This window comes from Lates calcarifer, unplaced genomic scaffold (genome assembly GCF_001640805.2).
Source record: "Lates calcarifer isolate ASB-BC8 unplaced genomic scaffold, TLL_Latcal_v3 _unitig_896_quiver_1060, whole genome shotgun sequence".
Lineage (NCBI taxonomy): Eukaryota > Metazoa > Chordata > Actinopteri > Centropomidae > Lates > Lates calcarifer.
In genome coordinates, this window is record NW_026118078.1 from 1 (window position 1) to 15,532 (window position 15,532).

General features: G+C 40.7%; 1 protein-coding gene across 1 annotated transcript; it reads left to right on the forward strand.

The window, feature by feature from the left end:
• Positions 1 to 3,865: 3,865 nt before the first annotated feature.
• LOC108880330 (G-protein coupled receptor 135) lies at positions 3,866 to 11,446 on the forward strand. Its single transcript, XM_018671797.2, has 2 exons — positions 3,866 to 6,041; positions 7,508 to 11,446. Exons 1-2 carry the CDS (start codon positions 5,926 to 5,928, stop codon positions 8,847 to 8,849), a joined length of 1,458 nt encoding a protein of 485 aa, XP_018527313.1. The 5' UTR covers positions 3,866 to 5,925; the 3' UTR covers positions 8,850 to 11,446.
• Positions 11,447 to 15,532: the final 4,086 nt, after the last annotated feature.

Sequence of the window (15,532 nt, forward strand, 5' to 3'; positions counted from 1 at the left end):
ATGTACATGCATTTACTCTCATACTATACTTAAATACAACTTTTGAGTGCTATAACCCAAGTATGCAAACCAACCAATTAGAAAACGACACAGGCTGACCCAGAATACACTGCGACATTCATATTTGTGATATTTTTAAATAAATTTAGTTACAACGCATTGCTACGAGGCATTCATCACACTGATTGTACAATCTGAAACAGACGCATTTTGAACAGTATGACATAAACATCATTGTTGTTGTACAGTCTAAAGGTGCCTGACGACACAAAGCCTGACAGCATCTTTATGGAGAGCTGTCCTGACTGCTTGCTTGTAGTGCAAAAAAAGAGACATGTTTTTTCAAATTTATCTTTTGACTTTTGTAACTAAATCTCTGTATAAAAGTATTTGTTGGTTCTTAAACAAAAGTCTTTTCCCTGGTTTTCTTCCAGGTCCAGGAAGGGAAACTGTACAGAGGAGCATCCCAGCAGAGGACAACCTCCCAGCAGAGGACAGGCTGCTCTTAGCTCGGTCACAGTTCATTAGCAGAGTATCTGAACCTGTTCTAGATTGTCTTCTGGATAAACTTCTAGAGCAGGGTGTTGTAAATGATGATGAAATGCAGTCAGCGAGAGCAAAAAACTGGAGCAAACAAAGCACGAGATGTGATCGACACTGTGCGAAGGAAAGGAACTGAAGCCAGCTCAGTTCTGATCAGTGCTCTCTGTGAGGTGGATCCATACCTGTCCAGAGTGCTCACATTAAGATGAAGCACTGCAGAGTGTGAGGAGGATTCTCTGTTTTACAGAATCATATCACTTATTGTAATCTTTAAATGAGAAGTTTTGTTGTTGAAGTCTGTGTTTTCAATAAGTAGATTGTGAGGGATTCATTCAAGTTTGGAAAAAAATACACAGCTTTTGGCATCCCACGTTAAACATCATCCACAGGGTCGCACAGTGTCCAAAAAACTTAAAACCACTTACTATTTACTTTAAAGCACTCTGTATTTACTGTAAATGTATTCCCATGTAAAGTTCCACAACTGAAGTAAAAAACCTGCCTCCTACATTTACACCACATTCCAATAACAATCCCACAATGCAATGCTTCTTCTTGACAGGTCTCTGTCTGACTTTTTTGTTTGTTTGTTAAATGATTATGGCCTTTGGTTGCTCTTAGTGGTGTTAGTATATTATATCAGATCATTCCATTATTCCACCACCATTCATCCAAATATATTTTTGTTCAGTTTCGATGTTTTTAAAAATTTCTTTACTGAATAATAATTGTTCAGGATGGAGATGATTGGGTAGAGATTAGCAGCAGCAGGGCCTGGAGGCTTGAGGCCTGTGAGCAGCATGGGGGAGGTGAATGGAGACCAGCAGGGGGCTGCTGGGGAGTGGATGGCATGGTTTGATAGCATGATCGGGTCCCACTCTGTTGGCTCTGCCTTTTACACTCTAGTGTCAAGACTCCTGTGGTCAGGCTACACCCCCTCCTGGGGAAATTTTGTTCACATCACATACTATAAACTATTAAATAGTGTGACTGTATTGTCGCACAGCGTTTAGTCACATTTCATTTCAACTCACTGTGTTATCAGTTTTAATGTTTTCATTTACAGCTCAACCAACAATCTCAGTATTATGTGCTGAACTGTCAAGTCCCTGTCTTGGCCATGTACTTTAATGGCCAAAGTGACCTCCAGCCAGACCTGCACCCATCCAGACCCACAGTAGCTCGTCTGATTCACATCCTCTGCCCTCTCCATTTGACCATGTTCCCGTTCTGGCTGACAAGTGCAACTTCTTACCGTGTTGTGTCAAGAGCTTTTGGCATCCCACGTTAAACATCATCCACAGGGTCGCACAGAAAATAATCAGGCTCAAAAAACAGCTGTGTGGGCACCTCACTGCTACTTCTTCATTCTCCAGCTCTTCAGGACCATGACTATTATTAAGGAAATGTGTGTGTAACCATGTAAAGTTGGGACTATTGTACCCTTACTCCACCTCACTGTAAAATACATCACTAAACACCCCCGCTTGTGTTTTTTTTAAATCTATAAAAAGGTTAATAAGTGGCTAAATGGGACTACAGAGGTTGTCGACGTCATAAAACTGCATACAAAAACCCATCTACTCACCAGTCCAGACCAGACCAGTCTACTCTTTCAAACTATCACTAATGTTCTAAGAAGAGTAACTTAACAAACTAACAGATCGAGGGAGTGGTGTTACAGTGTGTTCTCATCAGTTAAATTACTGTTTTTGTCAATGGAGTCTGGTTGAGATAAAAAGTGATGATTCTGGTTAATAAAAAGGTCTGTCTCTGTATATCGTCAGATAATTAGAATAACATTCTGAGCCTCTCAGTGACTAAACCAGCCACTTTCGTAGATGTACGTTGATGAGGATGTGTGCACTGTTTGTTTACATTGCAGCAGCTTTTCATGGTGTCCAAGTACACTGCAGACATCTTTCACAGAGTTCAGTCATGCTAACTACTTTGATTAAATTTAATTTATTAGATCATTATGTTTGTGCTTTATAGTTGTTTCAGTGTAGGCTATTATGGCTATCTAAAACATATGTCTGCACATATGTTTGGATCGTGCAGTGTTGTATGTGCACAACAGATCATGGCTTTGGGTACGGATCAAGCACTGACAGACTGTGCTAGCTCATGGGGATCCTGTGCTGTTGTTCATTTGGTGACCTCTGGGGCAATATATAAATAGTTTAATGCATGATGAAACAGATGGTTTGTAAGCCTGTAACTGATTTCTCATTTTCCCCGTATTAATATAAAACAACAATTTAAAAAACACTAGTCGTTCTTTGTTTTCTGATTTGATTATTTCAAAACGAAAATCGGAACAGCTCGTTTTACGGTTTCTTATTCCAAAACAAAAAAAACAGGAAAAGGCTCGTCATGTGTTTTCTGTTTTCCCACTCCAAAATGAAAATCAATCGGCCGTTATGTACACAGACCCTTTTAGGTCTACTGCTAATGACATTATGTGGACCCAAGGCCTCGTTAAGCCTGTGATCAGTCAGTGTAAAGTAATATCCCAGATATATCACCATATGCCCCATTCAGTCATGCTTACATAAATACTGTGTGCAATTTAGTTTGTTTACATGCTACATGCCACAACTTCATTACATTGTAATGTTGCTAATGTTGGTCAATGGTGATTGGTATTCTTAGAAGACATAGTTCACTGAGATTGCCAGCTTTGCAGTTGCTGCTGTTACTAAACAGCATAAACTGATTAACAGTGGAGATTTAATCAGTCCAGTTTGTCCATTCAGTGGCGAACAGGTTCTCTTTGATCAATGGGCTTCTAAAAAAATAAAGGTAAACTTTTTTAGCATCTTCTTTTTCTGATATCCAGCAGCACAACAGAACATGTTTTGTCCTTACACAGAGAATCGCTCCTGTCACACTCCACTTGTTTGTGCCGTTTTACTGCCACCACAGTGCAGGCACTACTGCAGTGATGTAACCATGCCGTCCAGTCCAGGTTGGTCTGTTAAACCATATCATTTGCAAAGAGCACAGAAGCAGTTCTTAGGTCCCCAAATCAGATACTCTCATGCCCTTCATGCCTTCAAATTTTGTCCAGATATGGTGACAAGGGACAACTCTGATGGAGGCCAACACTAACTTGAAGTGTGATTAACTTCCTGCCGAGAATATGGACTCACAGCTCTCACTCTGGGTATATAGGGACCGGATGGCCCTTGATATCTCACACTGCCCCCAGTTGACTCCACAAGGGAAAAAAAAATCACAAAACTCTTTCAAGTCTACAAAACACAGGTAGACTGGATAGGCAAACTCCAATGACCCCTCTAGTAACTTTGCAAAGGTGTTGGAGTTGCTCTACTGTTTCAGTTTTACATTTTTAATAAGAAAATTGGATTAGACAATTAAAGTTTAAATATATAATGTCATAATTTGCAAGCAGGGATGGAAAATTAAAGTTTGAATAAATCATCTCAAGTTAATAGTGGCCTTCCACCACATGGAGGTCATGATGGTAAGGCTTGATAAAAGAAAACAAACAAACAAAACAGACGTAGCTGCACCAACCATCAGGCTTTTTAAATTCAGGATGGGCAGTTTATGCTGCTCGTGCTCTGACTTTAACAGCACGTGCTCATCTCTTGTCCACTGGCAGCAGAAATCTGAGTACAGCTGTAAATCACCGGATTGGTCAAATCATACTTGTATATCGAGTGAGTTTTCAATTGTATATTTAGCAATCACCCTGTAATACCATTCTACGCGGACACAGATGCAAAAATCTATCATCAGTTACCATGGCAACTGTATTAAACGTCAGACGAGAAGTGTGAGCACGTTCATACAGAAGGCGTGGTTTGTGAGAGAGGGGAAGACAGAGCCAGGGGTTGTAGGCATGTAGAGAGTCAGACAGAGGAGGATGAGTTCGTGAACAATCTCGTCCACATCTGGGATTTGTGAAGCAGCCGTCGTGTGGTTGGTTGGTTAATGCAGAGATAGTGAAGCGGAAACGAGGCTAGCTGTTGTTTTTTTTTTTTTCCTGACAGAAATCAACAGGGTGAAAGCCGCCGTTTCTCCGACGATGTTTTTCTTCTTCTTCTTCTTCTTCTTCTCTTGCAGCGGCGTTGATCACAGCTAAAGAATTCGTACGAAGGATTTCAGAGGCCAGAATCTAAACAACAGTCGTACAGAGCTGAGATGAACGACGTGGAGCTGTGATTGTTGTGGAGGCTCTCCTGGACACGCAGCCTGCTGAGTAAAACGGGCTGTAGCTACTGAACAAAGCTCAAACAGCAGGAAAACAGGCGTAGCTTGTTTGTCTGGGGGGGGGGGGGGGGGGGGGTTAACGTGGACAGACTGGGACAAATTCTCAGAAGTCTGAGGTAACACGAGAAACAAAGGGAATAAACCAATCGCCTTGTACAACCCAACAACGGGGATTTATATTTAGCAGGCTTTAGCATAGACTCTGGCCATGTTTTTACAGGATGTAAACAAATAACACATCATTTCTGGGAAAGGTATTGAACTCTTATTGTGAGGAGACAGAGAGGGGAAGGTCCAAATGTGTTATGTTTGTGTAAAATTGTTGGGAGCTACACATAACACAGCTGCAGTTGCTACCCAGCTTGTTGTTACAAAATGTGTGTTGTTTTTACTCTGCGACTGAAGTATGTATTTAAGTATGTCCATCAAGAGAATTCAGATGAGACCAAACCAAAACAGACAACAGGTGGTTCCACCTCCGAAGACAATCTCAAAGCGTTGATGAACAGACAAGAGAGAGAAAACCTATCAGAGTTGTAAATTCTAGATGGTTTGAATTTTTGTGACTTATGTTGCCATTTGCATGACAGGCTCCTGTAGATCAACCACGGCATCAGTGACCTCTTATTTCTTAAAGCTGGGTTTCACGAGAGGTGTCACTGGGAAGTATTGCGGCATGGAAAATGTACAGCCAGTAGCTGCTACAACAAAGCATAATTGATGTTGCATGTAATTAATCACAGAGCCATTTACTGACTGGTTTCAACAGTGGTGTAACACATTGGTATCCATTGTCCAAAAAAGGGTCAGACAATATATCCAATACTTTTATTATATTAGCTTACAGTACATATATATATATATATATATATATATATATATATATATATATATATATATATTGCCCTTTGACAGTTTTTTTCAAATCAGCCTAATAAGCCAGTGTTCCCTCCTGCCTTTTCCTTTTTTCAGTTGATGGATTTGGAAATAATGAAAATAGAAAGTTACAAATGGATGAGGAGGATTCATTTATCAACAGCTATGTCTGAATCCAGGAAACCAAGACTGACTGACTCTGATCTGACTGGACGTGTGTGAGATAAGGGATGAGTTTTCTGGTGGTGTTTTGGTGTTTGATCGATGGATTCACCTGTTAGCACAGCCCTGTGGGGCAGCAGTGCCAGCAACTACACAGCTGACAACTCTGGGCCAAGCTTCACCAACCAGCTGGGCACTGCCTCACCTGTTGTGCCAAGGTATTTCACTCTGTCCATCTACTTTTCCATCTGTCTTTTCTGCTTGATTTGCACGTGAATGCCTCCCGAATGTAACAACTGGTTAAATTATGCAGAAGAAATTGCAGCAATGGAGCAACTGCCTCTGTCCATCCATCCACACACACCCTTAGAGAAACTAGCTCATTTCTGCAGATACAATTAGCCAGGAGAATCGATCTTAAATGATGACTATACTGATAAAAAAACTGCTGCCTTGTGACTGGAAGCAATGAATATCTACAATCTCTGGCATGTTCTAAAAGCTCTAGGACCACTGAATTCATTAGGTGATCCATGGCCATGTAACATGCCAAGCCATCAGAGCGAAAATCTAAAATATCAAATTCACTGCAGTACTCACCATAAGGGTGGTGTGATATTAAAGCCTTTCTTCATGCCATGGGATGAATTAGGAATCTCCAATTAGGTATTTTCCTGCCTGTTTCTGTTCCTGCACACTTCATTTCAGATTGGACGCCAAGGTGAACGTTGACCAAGTGACTTGCAGTTGTCAAATTTAGACCCTCTCTCTTTTTACAACCTTTACATTTAGACTATCAAAGTCCTAGTGAGCATAGTTACTGATACAGTTTGGCTGCTCATCATTCAGTTGAAAAGTGGGAAATCCCTAAATTCTTTTGAAATTCTCCTGCATTTTAGATGTTATTAGATCAGCTTCACAGGCCACATCTCTGATTTGTTTAATGATTCAAAGTGATGTCTGATGTCATTGACCATTGTTTACACTGGCTGGACAAACAGTTAATCCTTCCTACAAAGCTCAGATTGGTTAACAACTAGGACACCATACCACCTATCTACAGATAGAGTGTTACCTAACAATATCCATGAAAAAAAAACTGATGAAAAATGGCTATAAAATGGGAACAACTTTAAATGAGGGATGCAGCTGTATGGATTTTTTCAGTTGACTAAAAGAAATAACTCTTAGTTTGACATTTGATTGATGAGAAAAATGTTAACTGCACCTAGAAGTCACTACTGCAGTTTGTGTCAATGGAGAATTCCGTCAGCTGGACAAGTACATCACTTGCTACTGATTAGTCAAACATAACTAAAGCTTTCTTTACTGCCTTCTCTGGTCGAACATTTGAAAGTAGTGCTGTATGTTTTCATAGTATATCTTTGAAAAATAGGATTGGGCATCAAACCTTATTACTCTTTTGTTAGCAACCATCTGCAGAACGAGGTTCAAAGAAATTGTCAAGTCCCAAAAGCTTGCATGAATGACCAGATACTTGATACTGTGATACTTTGATCATATGTACTGTACTTTGGTGAAACTAAAGCCCAACCCTAATGAAAACTGTTTCTATTTTTTGGATATGCATGAAGTGTTGTTAGTTTTGAGGACACATTGTATCCAGACTGTGCTAATTGCACAGGGATTTCTCACTTTCCTTTTTTCTTTTTCGGTTATGAAGGGTTGTTTCCATAGTGACCAGCCTTGTGACCACCACCACAGAGGCCACAGTGGGAGCCACAGGAAACCTATCAGTGTTTAGAGACCAAAGAGGGAGTGAGCTCAGTCAGACCCATCAGGCATCGACCCCATCTGTGCTGAGTGCCGCGGAGAGTAACTCTGTCCTGCAGGGCATCACAGTGGCAGCTCAGGCCCTGGTGCTCCTCTCCATCTTCCTTCTGTCCAGCCTCGGTAACTCGGCAGTCGTCATCGTCATCATCAAACACAGACAGCTTCGAACGGTGACCAACGCTTTCATCATGTCACTGTCGCTGTCTGACTTCCTCACAGCTGTTCTATGTCTGCCATTCTCCTTTGTCATGCTCTTCAGTAAGGATGGCATCTGGATGTTCGGGGATCATTTCTGTGTAGCCAATGGCTTTTTCAACACTTGCTTTGGTATCATTTCCACCCTGACTATGACTCTGATCTCCTTTGACAGGTACTATGCCATAGTCAGACAGCCACAGGCTAAAATAGGACGCCAGAAAGCAACTCAGTTGTTGATAGCTGTGTGGTTAACGGCAGTCATTTTCTCTTTACCTTGGTATCTGTTAGTCCGAACACCTACAGAAATCCATAAGCGAGGTTTCTACCACTGTATGTATGTGTTCCATTCTGGGACTTCACGCATGGGGACAGCTTATAGCATCTGCCTTATTGTTGTATGTTATTTACTGCCCTTCTCACTCATGTGTTTTTGTCATTATAACATCTGTAAGACAGTGCGGCTCTCAGAAATCCGAGTCAGGCCTGTGACCACGTATGCATACCTACTTAGATTTTACAGTGAAATGCGAACAGCCACCACAGTTTTGATTATGATTGTTTTTATAATTTTTTGTTGGGGGCCATATTGTTTAATGGGGTTGGTCACAGCAATGGGAGACTATACGTTCAACCCTGCAATGGACACGGTGGCTATCTGGCTAGCCTGGGCAAATGGAGCTATCAACCCTCTGATCTACGCTATGAGGAACCCCAACATATCCATGTTACTGGGACGGAGCAGAGAGGAGGGCTATCGGACCAGAAATATTGCTGCGTACCTCTCCAGCCAAACCCAGAACCGTGAGATTCGGATTAACCAAGCAGAGAGGATAAGAGACCGCTACGTGAGTCGCGTAGGGGTGAATAATAACAGCCGCCTGTCGAGTTCGAGTCCTGGTAAAGGAGGAGAGGTGGCAATGTGGGCCTGTAAAAACCCTGCTGTGTTCTTCTGCAGGGATGCCCAGCCTGATACTGCAACACTACCCAACTCTGTCAGTGCTCGAAAGATGAAGACAGCTGACACCAGCTTGTGACATTGCAGAAGAATTCTTAACCATCTAATAATTTTATTAATCTTATTTGTATTTATTGTGATGGATTTAGAGGCCATGGTCACCAGTTTGACATTTTACGAAATACCTGACACCTGTCTCATCAGAGACAGGTGTTTGTGTTCCAGACCCTGACATGATGAGATCCTAACCCTAACCCAGGTATGAAAAGGACCATGAGTTGTTCATATAGTACTATTAAATTGCAGAATTGTTCACACGGTGTGGGAAGACATGATGGTGAAAACTCAGTTTAAGCACCTGTTTTGAAAAATAGCCATTGACAGTTCTTTACGTTAAATTCTCTCCTGAATTTGATGGACACCGTGAAGTCATCTCAAGGATCCATGGGACCACCTGAAGGATCTCTGGAATCCCCTCAGTGATTAAGCATGAAAGGTGACACAAAACATTTCTGTTACGGCACATGATGTGTTTGTGCTTGTGTTGCTCCTTTTATTTCTAGATGCAGCATGTGGATAAGGGAAACTGATAAAAGATCTAGCATTTTCTTAATCCTAAACCTTCCATGCTTAAAACATATATGTACTGTACGTGTCATTTTGAGACATCATTGGCCATTTGTTTAAATGTGTAAAACAACCTAAAGTTAAACTTTTCTAACAAGCAACCTCTCGCTGTCATGTAAACAGTGACTAGCCTGTCCTCTGCCAGAGGCAAAGACAAAACTTGATGGAACCTCTAATGATGTGGTCACATCAGAAATTGGCACAGCAAAGATCCGCGCCAAAAAGCTGATTTCAGAGTACTGGAGCCGGCAAGCTAACCGCTACGACACATTATCACATCACAGTCACATTATCTTTTCAAACCACCGTTTTAGGCAGCTAGCTTGTAGAGGTAACACAATTTATTCAAGAGACACATTTGTACTGTTGACTTCTTTCTCATAATTGTCTGCAGTTTATACATAAGAAAGTGGATGGTGTAACAAGGCTAGCATGCTACGCCAGCTTCCTTTGTTATGGACCAATGACTGTATAAAAACATGTAAAAACAGGGTGTGACATCATGACTGACAGCTGTGATTGACTCGTGATTGGTCAGGTGTGTAGGTGGGAATTTGATACCGAGGCTGCACTCTCCAATCACTGCTCCAAATGACGTCACCTGCACAAAATGGCAGCACTCATATTTTGGCATCATTTTTGTACAGTGTCAGGCAGTGGAGAGGTGTTGTCCACCTTTATGTACAGTCACCACAGTACAGTACAGTTCCCACAATGGTCACAACTGTTTTGGTGTTGGAGGTTCACTAAACTTGATCCATATTGATGAATTACAAATGATTTGCACAAATACCTTGCACCTGTGACCAGATCCATAGCATTAACACACACTTTGACTCATTATGAAGCAAATTTGTGACTAAATACAACAGCATGATGTTACCAGTCCTGCTTCTCATGGTCAACAGTTTGGTCTTGATTATTAGTTCAGTTACTTCCTGGTTCAGACTGTTTTGTTCAATTCAATAGATCTGCAGAAGCTGTGTTAAACAAATGAAATGGCACAACCATATCTGCTGCCGAGCTCCCCATTCATTATCACTGATTTAATGAATTTTGCTGTCTTTCAGTAAATTTTAACCAGAAAATAAATAACTGTATGCAGTATTGTAGTTGAGGTGGTTGGGGACGATGACTCGGTACACTCAGTTCAGTTTGAGGATTCGGGGTTCAGTTTTCAAGATTTGTTTGTTTACATACTGAACACATCCACTAGGTTTAGTTTCTCTAAAACCAGAATGAACCTCATCACAGCATTTGAGGAGATCCTCAGATTCTGAATTAAATGTATTTCAGGCACAGAGTTTTGTCTTTTGTCTTGCTGCAAGTCTTGAATGTAGGCATGCTTACATAAGCTCTTATTTCTATCTTATATGTTCTGTACTTGTCAGTGAAGTAGGAGCACACCAGTTTAAATATTTTAACTTGATCACATAACACTGAGGGCTCTGGAAAACATTTGACAATATTGTAGTATTCTACAACTGTCACTTGATGTTACTGAAAAGCAATATTGTGACATTTCACAAGATGGAATTATACAAGAGAAAGAGCATTTTTTTACACGAGACCTTTTGACTTGTCAGAGCAGGGAAAGCACATGTGTGAATAATAGTGATGATGGCTCTGTTCAGTTTACTGTATGTATATCAGATTAGATATAGATAAAGAGTGAGCACCACACATAAGTTTGGAAGCATCTTATAGAGGAAACCATCATAAAAAATCTTAGGCTGTGAGTGAGTGACCTCAGCAAACGTTTGGCTACAGTGACAAAAAAGATCAGAAAATACAACCATTTAATAAGAGTAGCCCTCACCTGAATGGACATTTTTTTGAGTTTTTATATTTTCAGTGAGGTCAATTATTGTAATCAACCAAACCATGCTCTGTAAATGTTAAGTTTTGGTACCACGGGTGCTGCAGGGAATCAGGTACCAAGCAGGAAGGAAAAGGTGTTGTCATCGCTTTGACCTATATGTGTAAATGTATTTTCATATCATCTTTTTTGTCAACAATAAAGAGGTTGCTACATTTTTAATCTTCAAATTCCACTTTTGTATATTCTCGTTTTAAATGTGTTTTTCACGCCGTCAGCGTCTCATCTTTACCACTGAGATAAAAATAACACTTTAAATACCTATAAAAACAAAGGTTACTTAAAAAAAAAATGATGTGTGAGTAATAGTGTATATGTAGATATGAAGATGAATTAGTCTGGGAGTCCACCTTGTTAGTACAGGTGGTTGTGCTTGAAATTCAATTGAACAACCACTTCATGCACATATAATAACAATAATAAGATATAAATAACTTAAAAAATGAGTTTATTTAGTATTTTATTTATTTATTTATTTGCTGTCCTGTGTCACGGATCTATTAAATGAGCTCACATCCTGTACTGAACTCTAAAGGTCACCTGTCTTTGAAGACTGTTACTGTAGAGGACTATTTAAAGGCAAACACAACCAGGACAGGAGATCTGAGGCACAGCAGAACAGGGCACAGCACTGTTTTAATAGCTATAAACACACAACAGCCAGACACACAGATGACGGGGACATGTGGGTTGTGGGTTTTAAATCATCATCTAGTTTAGATGATCCAACCTCAGCCTCAGTACTGTTACTATGTAAAACATTATTGTCCCATCAAACTGAATAGTATTCAGATCCTTTACCCTGTGTAAAAAATACACAGTAGTGTTGTTTAGTCAGGCTGTACTGAAGATTGTAGCCTCCAGGGGGAGCTAGTAGGACATTAGACTTTTATTCTTGTTCAGCCTTAACAGTGGCAGGAGTGTTTTATATTAATGCTCATTGTAATACCAAACGTTAGAGTCCTGTGCTCATTACACAGCAGCAGTTGATTTCACAATCTTCTAACAACCCTGTTCTAATTTCAGCCTGTTGGTCCTGGACAGTATAGGCGACTCTCTGCATGGCTGCTCATGGTTTGCAACTGTTTCTGTGACAGGTTCAGAGATAATGGTTTATCTCAGCTAAGCTGACTTCAGTCTAGTGTTTTAGGCTGTGAGACAATCAAATGTCAACCTGCACTGTTCAGGAACAGCCAAGTGTGTGCTGGAATGTCCCCTGGCTTCATAACACAGACACACACACACACACACACAGAGAGAGAGAGAGAGAGAGAGAGACAGAGAGAAATCATCTCCAGATATTAATAGCACTGAGAAACATGTCATGTGACACTCAAACACAATCAAAGTCAGCTCAGTGAGTTTGATTGTATCTTTCAGTGAAACCAAACTATTGTTTTGCATCATTGTGTGTGTGTGTGTGTGTGTGTAAACTCTTCCTCTCAGACACAGCCCTGAGGTAATGAGCCACCGTGGTTTCAAGTTTACATCTGAGTGTGAGCCCTTTCCTCTCTGCCTCAGTTCCTCATCCCCAGATAATCTGCTCTGATACCAACAGTGGTGGAGGAAGTGTTCATCTGATAAAAGTAAAAATACCTGTATGCTATACAGCTGCTATGCTGTATAGCCCCATTTTATTATCCATCTGTATTACATTATTATTATGACAACATTTAATTATTACTGAAATGAATATGTAAACAGCATTTTAATGTTGCAGCTATTTGAGGAGGACCTATGTCTAACTCCATTATATTACTGTTTGATAGTTGCATTTTTAAGCTGGTCATCAGTCTGAAGCTGGTACCACCCATCAAAAACAAAAAGAACTACAGCAGTTTACTACTGTACTTCAATACAGTTAAGTGATTCAAAGAAGAATGGTCAAATCTGAGGATATAATATCCTGACCTTTAGTCCCTCGACTGTCCGTGTATTCCTGGATTTCTGAGCTTAAATCAGTCGACTGTAATCCTCCTTTAGCTCGCATGCCAGTGTTGATAGAGGAGTGGACATCTGATGAAAAATGCACAGATGGAGCCCAAGCAGTTAAGGTGTGATGTTAATGTAAATGTTCATGTTATACATGTGTATTGAATCATAGAAAAACACTTTAACTTTGTCTACTTCCTGTTGCTCCTCATGTCCACCTTGTTCTTTCAGTAATAAATGATTTTTGTGATTACCATCAGCCATCAGGCATTAAATGTTAGACGTTACGACAAAGTTGAGGCATTGCGTGTCATCACTAATTGCTGTCTTCTCAAAATGACGCTGGAGTTTCAAGAATGTTAGTCGACGTCAAGGAGAATGTCTAAACCAGAGAGATGATGAGATTTGGGAAACATGTGCTGTGAACAGACCTGACTCTGTGGGCTTTGTCCAGAGTTCATTTCAGAACACAGAAATGATGTTTGATTTCCTTCTTTGCACTGTGCAACATTCCACTCAGTCATGCAGCGCTCTCAGCCATCTCTACACAGGTCACACTTTGGTTTGTGGTTTCTTTACACATTCAGTTGGCTTAGAATAAATCATGGTGACATTCTGAATGAAATCACTGTAAATTGAACATACAAGGTATGGCTATTAAATAATGAGACTAATGCTATAATACAATTTCATTGAACATAAACATTTTCAGTGTCTTTCTCCTTCAACATTTTCCCCTTCTGCATCAACACACCGCTGCATTCAGGTCTCCCACTGAAGTAGGTCGTCTCAGAACCTCTGTCTTAACTTCTGACACAGACTCTAAACGTGTTCCTCTGAGCACAGATTTGATCTTAGGAGAAAGGAAAAAGTCACACGGTGCTGGATCAGGTGAACAGGGGCGGTGATCAAGCACTGGGATTTGTTTTTGGGACAGAAACTGCTTTTCCTTCTGATCAGGAGTCAGACGTTTTGGGACAAGTTTGGCACACACACTTTTGTCATGTTCAAATTTTCATGCTGTCTCTTTATCAATGGAGACCATTTCTGCTCTCATTCTTATACTGAGTCCTCGACCATGTCCACTGATTTGTTCAGTTTGTGGAATGTTTTCAGAAGTTTTTGATGTGGACGCCCAGAACGTTCATCGTCTTGGACGTCCTCTCTGCCTTCACTAAATCTTTTGTGCCATTCAAACACACCTACATGTGACATGCAGTGTTCCCCATACAATGTACCAAAAGATTCAGCTGCTGTTTTGTTCAGTTTCACCAAAAAATTCAAGTCGATGCGTTGCTCAACTTTGAAGCTTTTAAGCAAATTTTAATCATTTTCCGACGCCTTAGCAAAAACACATGCACTTCAATCAGTAGCTGCAGTGAACTAAAGACGTCACCTATTGGAAACTTACAGCAGTTGTGTGTGAACACCCAACCTTTAATATATCACACTCAGTGTGACTGTGAACCACGTGGTTTTATCCTCACAGTCTCATTATTTAATAGCCATTCCTAGTATCCTGTACACTGCACCAGACTTCAACATTGTTCACTCCAGTCTCTGTGTATGTAGCTGACTCTGCACCCACACTGTGTCAACATGTGCTGCAACTTTAGTCCTCAGAACACACAGCAGTACATGTACTGTGTCTGTACCTATGTATGCTGTGTGTATTTGCCTGTGTGTGCGTGTGTGTGTGTCAGTCTTCGCCTAAACTGGACGGCACAGAAAAGGACTGTGCTAGCTTACGGGGATCCTGTGCTATTGCTCATTGGGTGACTTCCAGGGCAAAATAAAAATAATTTAACACATGATGAAACAGATGTTTTTAAGCCTGTAACTGATTTCTCATTTTCTCTGTGTTGATATAAAACAAAAATAAAAACATACTAGTCGTTCTTTGTTTTCCAGTTTCATTGTTCCAAAACAAAAAACGGGAAAAGGCTTGTCATTTGTTTTCTGTTTTCCCACTCCAAAACAAAAGTCGATTGGTTGTTATGTACACAGACCTATAAAAACTTTCACAAAGCAACAAATATCACAACACAGAGTGAAGGACAGAGCTCTGAGGCTGTGTGTTAGATCAGCTGCACAGTGGACGAGTCGAGTTTCTCAGAGCTAACGCAGCAGCTGCAGACAGACATGCTCACAACTGTCCTCGTGGTCTAACTAACATCACACCAACAACAAACCGGACACAACAGGCTCTGTCACTGCCTTTCTTTTTTTAATTTTCCTGCACACAAGCACAAACGCTGCGACTGGCTGGAATGGACCACACCGATCCACTTCACCTGCATTCCAGCTCCAGATCCAGCGCTGCT

What these genes read in the sequence shown, in the direction of transcription:
- LOC108880330 (XM_018671797.2), top strand. Translation starts at nt 5,926, where the DNA reads ATGGATTCACCTGTTAGCACAGCCCTGTGGGGCAGCAGTGCCAGCAAC. An exon ending in GCCTCACCTGTTGTGCCAAG is followed by an intron (nt 6,042 to 7,507) that starts GTATTTCACTCT and finishes TCGGTTATGAAG; the next exon opens with GGTTGTTTCCATAGTGACCA.